At 36.4% G+C, this 15997-nt stretch overlaps 1 protein-coding gene and 1 pseudogene across 1 annotated transcript; one reads left to right on the top strand and one right to left on the bottom strand.

Annotated features, from left to right (window-relative positions):
* The first annotated feature begins 1124 nt into the window (after window positions 1–1124).
* On the top strand, window positions 1125–10235 carry LOC110792583 (protein CHROMATIN REMODELING 35). Its single transcript, XM_021997412.2, has 7 exons — window positions 1125–1311; window positions 1509–1548; window positions 2725–3176; window positions 4292–4519; window positions 6382–6540; window positions 7638–9421; window positions 9808–10235. Exons 2-7 carry the CDS (start codon window positions 1518–1520, stop codon window positions 9809–9811), a joined length of 2658 nt encoding a protein of 885 aa, XP_021853104.1. The 5' UTR covers window positions 1125–1311; window positions 1509–1517; the 3' UTR covers window positions 9812–10235.
* Window positions 10236–10769: 534 nt separating this feature from the next.
* Window positions 10770–12152, bottom strand: LOC130459639 (protein pleiotropic regulatory locus 1-like; annotated as a pseudogene).
* Window positions 12153–15997: the final 3845 nt, after the last annotated feature.

Here is a 15997-nt window from a genome sequence, read left to right as displayed (position 1 = left end):
CGAGGTATTACACTAAACATAACTTTTTTTTGGTTGCCCAACTTTGACTACGTATGAACTTGTATATCCGTAATGGCTATACCATCTATCGGTGTACCCCCATACATGTGCCATGGGGGTATCAGGCTTAGCTAAACTCGTTTTTATTTTTTTTTATTTAATACTTCGTACTCTCTCTGTTTATGAAAGTTCATCTCATTTTCCTTGAGCATGCACATTTTGTACGCTAATATCTATAGTTACATGATATTGTGAAAGTAAGTATTGAGAAGAGTTAAACAAGACCCCGCGTGACTAATTTTTTCCTAATATATATTAGATTTTTTTTAGAATATTTTATTCTATAGTGAATTGATTAGTGTCAGAATTCTAAATGGGAAGAACAAAAGAGAATGAAGGGAGTAAATAAGTTTTTTTTTTGTTGTTGATATTTACCATGTTTTAAGTTTTACGTTTTTGTATTTACCACCTTATAAAATATTATTTCTTATTTTCCACCTTAATTTTATGAAACATTAGTCATCACCTCTTAACGGTCTTCACCCAACTTTCTGTCCATGTGAGCCCTCTATCATTCATTATTTGAGTTTCCAAGATTTTCATTTAGAGACGTTAATATATGGGCTCACATAAACGAAAAGTTGAATGAAATCTATACCTAGGATAACCATAGATAATTGGATGACACATGTCACCCCATCTTTCATCCATGCATTTTTTTTTCTTTTGTTGTTTGTTATACGAAGTATTTTACAACTTCAACACCTCTCCCACAATTCCACTTCATCTTCCTCCTTAACACTCAATATTAATTCATCATTTAATATTTTTTTCAACTTTTACTTTTCTAATCATATATTCCCCATAAAATCACAAACCCTCAATAAAATTAGCATTTTTAAAGACGACTGAATTACCACTTTGTAATGACACGTTTTTCAAACGGGCTCAAGAGCTAGTTCATTAAAAAATGTTGTCATAAAATTATAAAAATGATCAATACAAAGGGTTTAAAAAAAATTACTCCACTCACTTAAAAAAACAGAGTGAAAAAAAGATTCGGCCACATGTCTAAATATGGCTCATTAATCGTCACATAGTACTCCGTAATTTTTTTCACTCTTCTACTCCCCAGTCCCCACCTAGTTTTACGCTATCAGCTTCCCATTTCTCTCTCTTGCTTTTTTCACTGCACACGCAAAACACCTTGTCAGTTGTCACTCCCCCAACACTTTCCACCACCCCTCCTCCACCCCATCAACCACCGCGTTTCCATCGGCAGAGACGTTCCTCCGCCGTCGTTTCCACAATGTGAGTCTCCTATTCTCTCTTCCTCTTCCATGGTTTCTAATTTCGGTTTCTAGGGTTTTTAATTTGTCAAAATTTCCCCCTTTTTAGTGATCATCTGGAAATTGAACCTATCATGCTACTTCAGTTTATTTTTTATGTCGATTTAGGTAAGTAGCGTCACTAATTTGTTTTTTTTTTCTTCCCATTTTGTTCCGTAGAGGATCAATATGAAACGAGGAGCTGGAGAAGTTTGTACCGGTATTTTCCTTCCCATTTTTCTCCAATTTTTGTTTTTGTTCTTCAAATTTTGTTGAATACCCCCCCCCCCCCTTTTTTTTTGCTGTTTGTGCATTTTGTTCTGTCTCTCTTTTTAATTATCAGGTGGCGTTTATGATTAGCGTCCTTATTTGCCTTTCATTTTTTGAGAGAAAAACTGTTTTTTTTTTCCGTTTCTCTTTGATTTATTTGGCCTTTTCCTATTTATCACCCGGAGGAGGAAGTGGGGTAATCCCTAATTATTATTATTAATTTTTTTTTTTATAATTATTTTGTGGGGTTTAATGAACTTATAGGGCTTCCAATGTTGCCATCCACAGGGATTTGAAAGAAATATTTAGTTGAAATTTCACAATTATGTTTTATGTTTGGTTGTTGTTTTGTAGAAATAAATTGATAGAGTATACATGAGTGTCAAGGGTATACACATAGGTTATCATTGTGTATACGATTTTCTCGCCGGTGTTGGTGTGTTGAGGACGAAAATAGATTTTAGCAGATGTATAAGTTCTTGTATTGACATTATTACAAAGATAACAGATTTTTAACTAGGTGAAGAATTTGGATGTTTGTTTGATTGAAGGTGATGAACTAACATACTCCCTCCGTCCCTTAATACTCGACTCAGTTTGACTTTTTGCACTATTCACGTAATTCACCTTGACCTAATTTTATTTCTAGTATATGAAAACAAATGTTAGTATATAATATATTGTTGGCTTCATCTTAATATATATTTTCAAAGTATTAATATTTTTATAAGTTTTTATAATATGTAGTTAAATAAATTGGTGGTCAAAGGTGTGCATTGGCAAGCGTGTCCGGTCAAAATAGGTCGAGTATGAAGGGACGGAGGGAGTATAAACATATATTTTTTGTTTAATTCTTACGGATCTCTTTTTTCACTAGATTCAAAAGGTGTAAAATATTTTAAGAATTCCATGCCATTTTATAATAAGTGAATCGAATTGATGCAAATGATGGGTTGGAGCATTTAAACCTTTTTGAGATTTGTCTGTGCATTTTGTTTGTTATGTGCTTGATGATCTGATAGATGATTAGATTCATGCCTGTCTTTAACAATTCTTGAAAAGTTCTAGCGTGTATGTTCGTGACAAGTGCTTCTGTGACCTACCTAGCTTTCCTTTGCTGTAACAGATAACTATATGAGCAGCAAACGGATAAAATTTTCCGACGGAGGAGGAGAAAGGGCAAGAATCTTTGATTTTTCTGATCCATCCGCAGTTCCAGAACTATTAGATAGCATCAACTCCGGTAAATATGGAAGTGTTACAAAAGATGTTGAAGCATTGGTTGCACGAAAGATGCAAATTATGAATTGTCTATATACGATATCTCCTGATCTCGAATTCAAATCACTGGATACAAGATATGATGCAAATGGAGAAGTGTCGGGTCTAATGAGTAACAATGTTGTTGATTTGGACAGTCTTGAGGCTAAATGTATTACTCCAAGACATGACCCCGTGTTAATAATTGAGTCGGATGAAGAGGAGGATGTTGGTAAAAAATGTTCCCTTCACTTCGAAGAGATTGCCTTACCCAGGCCTCCGCCTACTAATATTGAACTCCATGCGCAGACCTTGCGGGTTAGATTTCCTATATCTGTCCTTGTCCAAGGACCCATAATATTATCAATAAACTGTCTTCTGTACATATTGCAAATTAATATTGAAATACCCTTTCTAAGTTTGTATTACTTACCGCTGAGTGTTTATTCTGCTAGGGCTTTTTCTTAGGATTTCTTCCTATGTCAAAAGAATTATTTTCTCCTTGAATGATTTATCCCAAGTTTGCTCTATTGTTTTATCACTTTATGTGCGGTTGTGTTGTCTGTTAGAGTTTTTTTTTTCAGTGCTTCATTTTGCCAATAGAGATTGTCCTGGTAAGTGTGTGTCGCATGATTGCATGACTCAACCTGATATTAAATAGCAACTGTGCTAGTGATGGGGAGAATATGCCGTTGAACTGATAAGAGCATAAGACTGTAGCCTGTTTTCTGTGTTATATACGAGGCTGCATGTTGTATGAATCAAACTGATATAAGTGCAACTTAATGGAATACATTTTTGTCCAATTTATCATTTTCTGCATTTTCAAAGGAAACCCAGGAGGTTAAGCTATAGTGAAAACCATCTGCAGAGAATTAACTGCTTATTGTCATAATTTGTCCCTATTTGGGATGCAGAGTAATAACCAGGAACCACCCCTAAAAGAAATCAAGATCCCAGCTTACCTTCTTAAAACTGGCATGCTGAATAACTCTTGCATCAAGATGCTTGTAAGTGTGTAGATTTGAAGCTTCTTAACTCTTGTTTTCTAAGTTAATCATGTTACAGTTGAAGGATGGGTTGTGCTGCAGTACCTTTCTTCTAAATCAAACACCATTGCACAATGTTGCATTCTAATGGTTAAATATTACTCCGTACTAATATCTATACTTTCAATAAAATATAAATGAAAAAATCTCTGCCCTCTTCGTTTATTGTCTTGCTGACAATGGAGTCTTGACTACTTGTTTTTCTAGGCTATTTGTTCTTACTTGTGACTTAGATAGTTAGATTTGGTAACTAGCTAACTGCTGACAGAGTGACAGGTGCTGCTTGCTATGACTGAATTCTGAGTCCTGACACTGTGGTTTCTGTTTATTGCAAAACAGTCAATTTGTTTTCCTAATTTTTTATTTGAAATTTTGTGATAACAGGATGACTATCTTACGGATGTCAAAACTGTCAATATTTCCAAAAGAGAGGAGAAAAAAAAGGCAGAGGAGAAAAGAAAAGTAGAGGAGATAGTAACTGACAAGGTGAAAGACAAAGGTACTTATGTGGGTATTGAAGATGAGTTGAATGAAGATCATGGATCTACTGCTGAAGATGAAGATCTGTCTGATATGTGGAATGAAATGAATTTCGCTCTAGAATCTTCAAAGGTATTACTGGAAGATTTTTGCCTCTTTTTCTATAGGTGTTATGCTGGAAGTTATCTACGATTGTTTTTATTCTCTATGATTCGTGTCTCTTTGCTGTTTCCTTTTTCTTTTCTTCCTTTTTCCCTTTTGTTTTGTTATTGAAGCATGCTGGGTAATAACAGACTTTCTTCTCAATTGTATGAGAATTTTTGCTGCTTCGGCATTGTGAATATACAAATGGTTGTATGTATATGTATCTTGTCTAATTTGCCACCCTGACCTGTTCAGCTTCCCTGTAAGTTGTAAGGACTTTACTACATGCTGCTAAACTCTTTACAAGTTAAGAAGATGACAGTTTGTTATAAGAGGTAAATTGATGCCCAGTATTCTTCTCCGTTTTGGGTAAAAGGAATTTTCTTTGTCCAAGATAATGATACACAAAAACTCTGCAGGGAGAAATCTGGAATAAGGTGTTTAGAGCAGGCTGAAGTTGGAAACAACACTGTTAACTAGTTTCATTTTTGGATACTATGCTTTAGCTTTTACCTTAGGTTACAAATGAAATTGTTGGTTTTTGATTTTTTAGGTTTATGTAAGCGGCTGGTCTTTTTACATGTTTCTGCCGCTCTAATGTGAATGAATTATTGATTGATAAAATACCATTTTAGTGAACAACTATAAGTTCCTTTCTCCCCTATCTATAGCTATCTATGTTTAGGGGGCGTTTGGTTGGGGGTCTTCAGGAAAGGGAAAGAGAATCAACACCTCTCATTCCCTTTGTTGTTGTTTGTTTGTCCATTTCAATCGTTCCGTTTACACCTCTCATTCCCCAATTTCCCTCTACCATGACCCCCCCCCCCCAAGGGTATCATACTTATACACCACACCATCACCCAACTCCAACACCACAACTGCCACCCTTGCAACCACCACCACCCGTAACCACCCTGAAACCAACCACCACCATCCGTAACCACCACGAAACCAACCACCACCACCCGCAACCACCCCGAAACCAACCACCACCACCCGTAACAACCCTGAAACAAACCACCACCACCCGCAAAACACCCCGATACCAACCACCACGGCGGTATTTTGCGGGTGGTGAGCAAATATTCCAGTATACGCAAATCTCCTTTGACAGTAGACGCAAACACATTGCAAACAACACAAAATCCAATATATATTGCTTTTACGGGCTTACTGCTATCTAGGTCTTGAAACTGAAGAGTTTACTTCTGTGCTTCTGGGCCAACACCATACGAAAGCAGAAAGTCCGAAAGGAGAGAGAAGGAGAGGGACGGTGGCGGCGGCGGGAGGAGGGAGAAGGAGAGAGAAGGAGAGAGAAGGAAAGAGAAGCGAAGGGAATAGATATCTCACCCAATCAACCTACCAAATCAAAGGGATTTTCTTTCCTTTCCCCCTCTTTCCCTTTGTTGATTCCATCCCCTTTACCCCGTTCGAACCAAACGCCCCCTTGTACTTTCTATTGGCCTTGTCATATTTAAGTTTGGTTTTAGCTTTTTGAAGGTTTATGATGCAACAGTATTTGAGTTTTGATTTCATCGTGACTTCTATTTTGATGTTTGTCTCTCCATCAACATTGATGTTGCATGTTTGGTTTTTTCTCACTGCATTCATCATCCTTTTGACCTTTCCTTCCAGTGGTTTCTTGGGCTATTCATTCACTATTGTACAACGTGATGGCAGTGCTGTTGTGTTTTAGATTTTGATCCACCTTCATGAATTTTTGAACTATATGTTTTTCTTATCATGCTTGGAGATGGAGATAACGGAGGAAAAGATATGAATATGGTGAAACTTATTTCCCCCCCTTTATTAAGGAAATATATAATTTGTTCTTTATTTTCACTTTTTAGGATGTTCCAGTTGATCAATCAGGCGATGAGCAATCAGTGGAAGAGGATGAGGGCTGTGATCATTCATATGTCCTCAAAGACGATATTGGTTATGTGTGCCGTGTTTGTGGAGTCATTAAGAGGGCAATTGAGACTATATTTGATTTCCAGTATATAAAGGTATCAATTACTTTTTCTTTTTGCCCTTTTAACCGCATGTATCTATATGTAGCCGTTTTTTCCCTATATTGTCTGATATGCGGATATTAGTCTGATTTTAGTTCCGGTTTAACTCAAGCAACTAGATTTCATTGAATGCTTCTGTACCTGTATGTATCCACCTATAAATGATTATGTATGCTGTAACTTCCGGCACCCCTGAGTTGGAAAAAAATCAATATTACTGGGCTGCTAATAAGAGCTCTTTTGCGGTATTTTAGTTTATGGGGCAGCCAACATGAACTTTTTTCAGTGGAGATTTGTGTCTACAATTCAAAATCTCTTGCTTTTGAGATGTAGGTATCTTTGTTTAATTGAAAATTGAGGTACAGTTAGAGAGGAATTGTGTCTGTACTTTGGAAATCTCTACCTTTGAGATGTAGATCAGTAGGTCCCAGAGTTAAAATGACAGTTTCAGGTACAATAAGTCTACAATTCCTTGGGAGTTCCCATTGATTCTTTTGGGAAAAGTCTGAGGGATAATTTCGGAATTTACTTGGTCGAAAACTTGCAGATCTGAAGTTTAACTACTGTGAACCATACTAAGTATTTAATTACATTCAATACATGGTTAAACTGGACAGAACATTTTATCATCCTGCAGGAACCTTGTTTCGGATGAATATATATGTGCATAATTTCATATGCTATGTACCAATAATGATTTCTGTCTATAGTTGTAATAGTGTCCGCCCTATTTTTTTGGTGCTACGTGCCAGTACATATATTTTCTGAGTGGCTCAATTCTATATTACGTGGATTAAGTATCAGAGGATGTAGGCAGTATACCAAATTTTGAGAAGGACTTGGAGGCTATCATTTTGAAGTTTTATCAGTTTACGCTAAAGCAGTGTCTGACACCTATGTCAGACCATTTTCCCTTTTTTTCCCCCAAAACTTTTGTGTTATCCATCAGTATAATGTTGGCTTCTGTTTGTCTGTGTTGTTGCTCTGCTTCTTGTATAATTGAAGTTGTAGTTTTAGTGCTTGTATCTATAGTTTTAGTGCTTGTATAACTGGCTTTTCATGACACTTATCTAAATTTTTCTGCACTTCAGGCTGCTCGGGTGAGAAGCTACAGGTCTGATTCTCGTTCTAACAGAGATAATGATGACACAGACATCAATCTGGATGGGATTAAGCTGCCTGGACATGATTTGGCAGTGACTGAAATCTCTGCTCATCCTAGGCATAGGAAGCAAATGAAGCCTCACCAGTTAGAGGGATTTAACTTCTTATTGAGCAACTTAATAACTGAGAATCCTGGTGGTTGCATCTTGGCCCATGCTCCTGGCTCAGGAAAGACTTTTATGATTATCAGTTTCATGCAGAGTTTTCTTGCCCAGTATCCAGATGCTAGGCCACTGGTTGTTCTTCCAAAGGGAATCCTTCCTACATGGAAAAAGGAGTTTCAAAGATGGCAAGTGGAGGACATTCCCTTACTGGATTTCTATTCCAAGAAAGCTGATAATAGGTTTCAACAAAAGGCAGTCCTTGGACAGTGGGTAGAGAAGAGGAGCATACTATTTCTGGGGTACAAGCAGTTCTCTACTATTGTCACTGGTGACAGCTCGTGCAAGGCAACTGCTTATTGCCAGGAGGTACTGCTGAAGCGCCCTAGCATCCTTATCTTGGATGAAGGTCACACTCCCCGAAATGAGAACACTGATGTGCTGCATTCACTTGCCAAGGTTCAGACTCCAAGGAAGGTAGTGCTATCTGGCACGCTTTACCAAAATCACGTCAAAGAGGTTTTCACCATCTTAAATCTTGTCCGTCCAAAATTTCTGAAGCAGGACGCTACCCGGAGTATAAAGAAACGTATCCTCAGTATAGTGCAGTTTAGTGGGTTCAAGAAGCAGTTGAAAGGAGGGAATGTTGAGAGCAACTTTTTTGACCTTGTTGAATACACCCTTCAGCAGGATGAAGATTGGAAAAGAAAGGAGAATCTTATAAAAGATCTTAGGGAGATGACAAGCAAGGTATTGCATTACTACAGGGGAGACTTCTTGGATGATCTTCCAGGACTTGTAGACTTTACTGTACTTCTTGGTCTGAGCCCTCCACAGAAAGTCGAAGTTGACAGGCTGAAGAAGTGGGAGAAAACAAAATTTAGAAAATCCTCATTGGGTTGTGCAGTCTACACGCACCCAAAGCTCAAACAGTTTTCAGATAATAATCCTGGTTCTGAAAAACGTACGCTGCAGTATGATGCCAAGATTGACGAGTTGGTAGAAAGGATAGATATAAGAGATGGTGTGAAAGCAAAATTCTTCCTCAACATGTTGGGATTATGTGAAAGTGCGGGTGAGAAGCTACTAGTGTTTAGCCAGTACTTATTGCCTTTGAATTTTTTGGAACGATTAGCTGTCCATAGGAAGGGTTGGTCTGTTGGTAGAGAGATATTCATGATATGTGGCGATACATCTACTGAGCAGCGAGAATTACATATGGAACAGTTCAATAACTCCCCTGATGCACGTGTCTTTTTTGGGTCAATCAAAGCTTGTGGAGAAGGAATTTCTCTTGTGGGGGCTTCTCGGATTATAATCTTGGATGTCCATCTAAACCCATCTGTCTCACGCCAAGCCATAGGGCGTGCGTTTCGCCCTGGCCAGGAGAAAAAGGTTTTTGTTTATAGACTGATTGCTGCAGACTCCCCTGAAGAGGAAGACCATCTCACATGTTTCAAGAAGGAACAAATTGCAAAAAGGTGGTTTGAATGGAATGAGTACCGTGGAACACAAGACTTTGGTATAGAGCCAGTTGATCTAAAGGAATGTGATGATTTGTTCTTGGAGAGTAAGTCGCTATCTGAGGATATAAAGGCTTTGCACCGAAGGTTAGTTCAATCTTCTGATCTCGTGTTTTTCTTTATTTACGTCTTTTTGTCACTTCTGATTTACACCATCCGTCCCTTAATAATTTACACTTTCTTAATATGGATGCCGTTAAAGTGTTTTCCACACTTCTTTTTTGGATTAAAAAATTATATTCCATTCCTCAAACTACTGTTGTTATGGGCACAAATATCATCTCGAGTTCTTTCTACCTCTCCCCCCTAAAAATATCACTTCCCGGTTCCATTTATGTATATTTTAACCATTGCATTGTACACGCCCTTTACGTTATAGCATTAACATTTGTGCCAAACCCAAAAAATAATAAGAGACGAATGGAATTGTATAGCTCTGTGAACTTATGCAAATTTAACGTTCCATGTTGTAGGTAAATGGCTGTTGGTTGTAGAAGAAGATGATGGAAGATGTTTAACCCTTTGCTTACTGCAGTCTAACCCTTTGCTTACTGCACAGTTTTAGTTTTTAGCAATACACAAGTGTGTACACAGGGAGAATGAGTTTTTGGAAGTATGATTTTGGTGGTGCTGTATATGTTGATGACTGTAGTTGGAGAAAGATTAGGTGTTAATGTTATTGTTACTGAAACTTGGAAGTTATTTGCAACGCGATCCCGCACCTGCATTTTGGTACATGAACTTCTGAATGTTTAAATTGTACGCCGTATATATGAACGAGGGATTGTAGATTGGGTGTTATTGTTACTTTGTTAGCACCTGCATTTTGGTAGACACACTTCTGAATATTTAATCTGTATATATTTAGATGAATGTGTTATGCGAGCTGCACTTTGAAGCACTCGATTTGCCAATTGTCATTTGCAGAATCAAAATTCAAGCATATAACACTAAATGGATAACTAAGCACACAACTTGGTTGTGCTTGGTTTTGGAGGATTATCATCTCTGTATTCGCTTTGTCTATGGCACTTCCTTTCGTTCAATATATTAGTTGTTTTCGCAATATTCAAAATACGTTGTTAATGCATCAACTGATGGAGCATGCGGTAGCTTATTAGCCAAAGAGGCAAATACCGTGTCGAGGATAAAGCTGATCAATTGAAGCAATAACGTCTCATACAACATGCCACCTTTAAGCCGTGTTACAATGATGACATGATATGTTTATGTGTCGTGATTTAAATTGGAAACTAAAATATTTAACTTATACTCCCTCCGTCCCTTCATACTCGACCTATTTTGACCGGACACGCTTGCCAATGCACACATTTGACCACCAATTTATTTAACTACATATTATAAAAACTTATAAAAATATTAATACTTTGAAAATATATATTAAAATGAAGCCAACAATATATTATATACTAACATTTGTTTTCATATACTAGAAATAAAATTAGGTCAAGGTGAATTACGTGAATAGTGCAAAAAGTCAAACTGAGTCGAGTATTAAGGGACGGAGGGAGTATAAACTATAATACATGTTTCAAAAAAATGTAGGAAAATCTTAATATTCTAATTTATTACCTTCATCGCATACCTTATATTTACATATTTTCATAGTAAAAATATTGCATTGATAGCAAAAAAATATTCTGATGACGCATAGCTTACGTAACACTTATATGTACCAATTAAACTCCGACTCGTAAAATTACGACAACTTTATTGCGACCTTTAACATCACCCTGAAATAAAATTACAAAATTCATGAACTACTAAATCTTATCAATTGTCATGTACGAATGGCATGTACCAGGAATATGAAGCACTTTCGTATAATTATTTGGCTAATTTTGACGTTTCCACATCTTGATCGTCTTGTCAGCCTCACAAGTAACCAACCTAGAGCCAGTTTGATCATATGAAAGGGCATAGATGCCAGCCTCACAGTCAAGTGAACCAGGTTGCACCACAGTCTGAACTTGCTGTAAATTACTTCCACTCTTCAAGTCCCAAAACTGAAGGCTCCCATCATCCCCACCAGTAGCCAATACACCATCATCGTTAATATCCATCGAGTTAATAATCACTTTTTCCTTAGTGATCAAATTCTGGACAAACTCTCCTTCAGGCAAGCTGAATTTCTTAATGTTATCAACAGAAGCTGATGCAAAAACACTCTCTTTAGCTTTCGGATGCAGCGCCATAGCCCGTACAGACTTCTTGTGATGTGTCAGGGTTAAAATCGTCTTTCCTGCCTGCCTTAAGTCCCAGAATTTAATAGTTGAGTCATGAGAACCTGTAATGACTTGTGGATCTGTAGGGCGAGTGACGACAGAACAAAGTGTGTTATCATGACCTGATAAAGCGAAAACCTGTGTTCTGCTACGAATATCCCAAACCCGACAAACGGAATCACGACCACCAGTAAGTATTATATCAATAGTGGGATGTAAAGCTATACAATAGACTCCACTAAGGTGACCATGATAAGAGCGAATGACCTTGTTTTGCTCGAGATCCCAACAGTTGACGAGCTTGTCATCGCCAACAGAGAACATGTAGGTTTGCCTCTGACTAACAGTAACTCCTCTTATTTGTCCTGAATGTCCTGTAAGACTTTACATCCCATATTTTGATGGTACGATCTGTTGATCCAGTGCAAAACCAATTGTTACTCGGATCGAATGCAACCGATCTCATGCTACCCAACGGGCCGCTTATTACCCTGTAATTCTTCCACATACTGAGAAATATGTATATGATGATTATGGCTTGAAAGCTTAACCAACTCGATCTAACACGGAGTACTATGTTAAGTATTTTGAAGATGCAAAGCTTGAGATGTTCTGACCAGAATATATAGGAAACAAGGGGTAATTTGCATATTAGGCAACCTCTACCACCAACATACGTAATTAGCTAGGAATAGGAGATCTATAATTAAACTATCCTAATGAAATATTACCATAAACAACATATATTTCCTAATAACGATAATATTCCTTGACATACTGGCATACTAAATTGACTTAAACTCTAACTAATAGTATATCCTAACAAATATATCCGTAACATATAGTCATATACTTCCAATTCGAACTCCCTTTGTACCGCGTTGTTTGTTGGCTAATCTTAAGAAGATAGAGTTTTCTAATCTATTTGGGAATGACCTTGAGTTGAAGTTGCTAGAATATGTTGTAACTTGTAACTAATGCAACTATTTTGGAGGAGCTTCATGTTATTAATACTATATTTGACAAAGCATATGAAAAAAAAGTTGTGAGCAACATCTACTAAGGCACCGAACTCAAACTTTCTAGGCCCAATTAGAAAGAAAATCTCGACCCATTAGGAATTTCAACTCAAACTCTTTTCACTATAGGGCAATAATTAACAACAAACCTATAAGGAGCTCGCGTATTACTTCGAGTTCCTCTACGAACTCAGTTCCCAATAGTTGTTCCTCAAACAACTACGCTCTCACTAACTTCCTTAGAAGTCTCTTTTTACTCTTTTGCTTCACTCAAAACCTCCATGTTTCTCTCTTATACACTTCACTCAAAGCCTACTCAAATACAACAAGAACTTACTCAAGTTCCTACCCCATACACATCAGGAATTCACTCAAGTTCCTGCCCAAAACTTGATACAAGAATTCACTCAAATCCTTGACCAATGCCCCATTACAAGAGCTCACTCAACCCTTGACCAACCCTCAAAATATAGATGATTGATAATTGATTAGTATCCCTCTAGTATGTATCACGTGAAAGAACAAAGAGGAACATGGAACTGGAAGGACTTGAAACTGAGGTACTGACTCATAAACGTGGAACATATATAGTTCTTTAATTACATTCCACGTGAACCAGACTCTGTGGAATGACTGTGAAGTCAGACGTGATGCATCCTTTTATAGCATTCAAGAATGCCTTGGCCACTACTCCATGATTCTTTACTTGGGAAACAAGCACAACCACTAACCCACTAACTGTTGAAGTGATATATGATCGTGGAGTATAATGTGATTAATTATACTTGGGGAACAAGCCAATACCAAGTAATGCATCCTAGTTACTAGGGCATGATCCTAAAATCAACAACTAATATGTCAGTTATATTAAACGTGATTTACCCATGAATTCATAGGATTCCCATGTAAATAGGAACCTTAATTGTTTTACTTATAAACGTTTATTTAGCCTTGACAACCTAGGATTCCCAATTTTCTAGAACTCTAATTAATCAATTAATTTAATTAACCTATTCCAAAATATAAATCTTATTTAGAATCCTAGACTTAGTCAATTATCTATTTATTAAAGACTTTTAATCAAATTGAAACTCTTAAATAAATTATCCTAAATGCACGATTCTAAGTTAACTGACAATTAGATTAATGCATACTGACGTTATATTTAGGATGCAGACCAAGTTCCTAGACACGAGTTCACTGACACGAGTTTCACGAGTTCCTTTTGACACCTTGTTCCATTACCTTTCACGTTTCCACATACTTACATGAATCCTAGAAAACAAACTCTTTTTTCTTGTCTTCATGTTCCATGCTGCTCCGCATGTTGGTTGTTCCTCGGGAACTCGACATGTTGGTTGTTCCTCGTGAACTCGGCATGTTGGTTGTTCCTCGGGAACTCGGTATGTTGGTTGTTCCTCGGGAACTCCACATGTTGGTTGTTCCTCAAGAACTCATAATATTGGTTGTTCCTCAGGAACTCCCAACATTGGTTGTTCCTCATGAACAAGTGCTCCGCATATTGGTTGTTCCTCAGAAACAACGATTGTTCCTCAGGAACAATGGTTGTTCCTTAGGCACGAGTTCCTTTACATTGAAGCCCGAAATGTAAACTCATACGCTCCCGACTTCTTCTCTTCGAGTTTCCACTCAGGAATTGCTGCTTCTCTTTCGGAGTTCCTCTAGCTCATATGGAGTTCCAGTTCTTCCGCAAGAACTTTATAACTCTCAGCTTATCTAGAGTTCATCCTTAGGAATTGCTCTACAATTCCAGCTCTGGATTTTATGCTTCTTTGTTATAAGCATCTCACAATCATCAACTTGCAGTAAGTTCTATTATTGATGACTTGGGCACAACTATTTATTAATGATCCTTGCACACATACAACTTGAAAACCACATTAGTTGATTACTTTAGTTCGTCATCATCAAAACCATATTGGCTCAACACTATGTTTGGCAATACCAACTGAAATGAAGCTGAAACTGATAAGTTAACTGAAAAAGATAAAGTAGCAACTGAAACTGATAAGGTACTGAAACTAATAAGATAGCTGAATAGGTAAATTGTTTGGTAAAAATGATTGTTTAAGTTATTGAATTTTTAGCAACATTTCATATACTCCTATATCAACATTTTTTTTCTTCTATAAATGAATAAAATATTAATACAAAGTATATGGTATTTTAATTTGGGTTCTTAAATTTGGGTCTCTAAAACCAAATTATTTTCAAAAAAATGATAAATGGGAAAGATGGGTCATTTGACAGACTTGCTTTGGATTGGTTTTGTAGAAAATATTAACGTCATTTGGCAGACTTATTTAGGATTTGCGTCATCTCTATCATTTTTTCTTAGCACAATTGGATTTCTAGGCTTTGATGAACAAGGAAAGATATTATCATTGAAGAAATTGATATGAGATTTGATGATAATATAAGCTGTATGTTTCTAGTATGGAGTATCGATACCGGTGAATATTGTTTGTTGTTTGATTAATTATTTCGATGGATTTTGGTTTTTCTATCTTCCTTTTTTTTAAAAGAAAAATACAAAGGTATAAAATTTCCATGTGTGATTTACAGACGCTAACGTTTCAATATCAGTCCATTTACCCACCTTAAATTTTATTTCAGCTCCTTACCAAATCCTCCTACTTATTTAAGGTGACTTAAATTATTAGCATCTAATCATTTAAGGTGACTAAAAGTGATTGCCAAACAGAGCCTAAATTTTCTGGTAGGAGGATCGCTGCTTCAAGTAATGACGTGAAAAATGTCCTGTTCTTTTTCTCGTGCACATACCACCTATGTTGTTGAGTTTGGACCGTTTATAGACCTGTTTCCAAGTATATGTTAATTTTTCTAAAAAATACGGTAAAATAAAAATAAAAATCTATGTATAAACCTAATTGTTTAATGCCTTTTTTAAAAGTTAAAATAAAATATCTCATAATATAATATTCCGTAATATTTACAGCATATTAAAGGAGGAAATTAATTTTTTATTATCCATATACAGAATGGAGTACGTAAGCGGTAAAAGCCCCTTTCGTAGATGGTTAAATTTATTTTGCTTATAAAGAACAAAAGATCTTTGCGCGCACAAGGTGTATAATAAATTTATTGTACACCAAGATAACTTTTATGCAGCTTTTTGTAACTTTAACTTACTTTTTTGTAACATTTATATTATAAAAATAAAAGTTGATAGATAAACATTTTAAAGGGTTAAATGATTAATTTATACATGACTAGTGATATTGAAGAAATAATTTTTATTCAAATGAAAAAAATTATCATTAAAAAATAGGTAATCCGTACCTTTAAGCATTTTGAGCTAACTTTTACTTCCGTGTACAATATTTATTGTACACCATCTAATCTATACTAATATA

Source organism: Spinacia oleracea, chromosome 4, assembly GCF_020520425.1.
Source record: "Spinacia oleracea cultivar Varoflay chromosome 4, BTI_SOV_V1, whole genome shotgun sequence".
Taxonomy (NCBI): domain Eukaryota; kingdom Viridiplantae; phylum Streptophyta; class Magnoliopsida; order Caryophyllales; family Amaranthaceae; genus Spinacia; species Spinacia oleracea.
The sequence above is the reverse complement of the archived record's forward strand: the minus strand, read 5'-3'. Positions and strand labels throughout refer to the sequence as shown.

Excerpts from the sequence above, each read along its gene's own strand:
- LOC110792583 (XM_021997412.2), top strand. The coding sequence starts at position 1,518 with ATGAAACGAGGAGCTGGAGAAGTTTGTACCG. Across the intron at positions 3,177-4,291 it reads TCCATGCGCAGACCTTGCGG|GATGACTATCTTACGGATGT; the intron begins GTTAGATTTCCT and ends TTGTGATAACAG. Across the intron at positions 4,520-6,381 it reads TCGCTCTAGAATCTTCAAAG|GATGTTCCAGTTGATCAATC; the intron begins GTATTACTGGAA and ends TTCACTTTTTAG.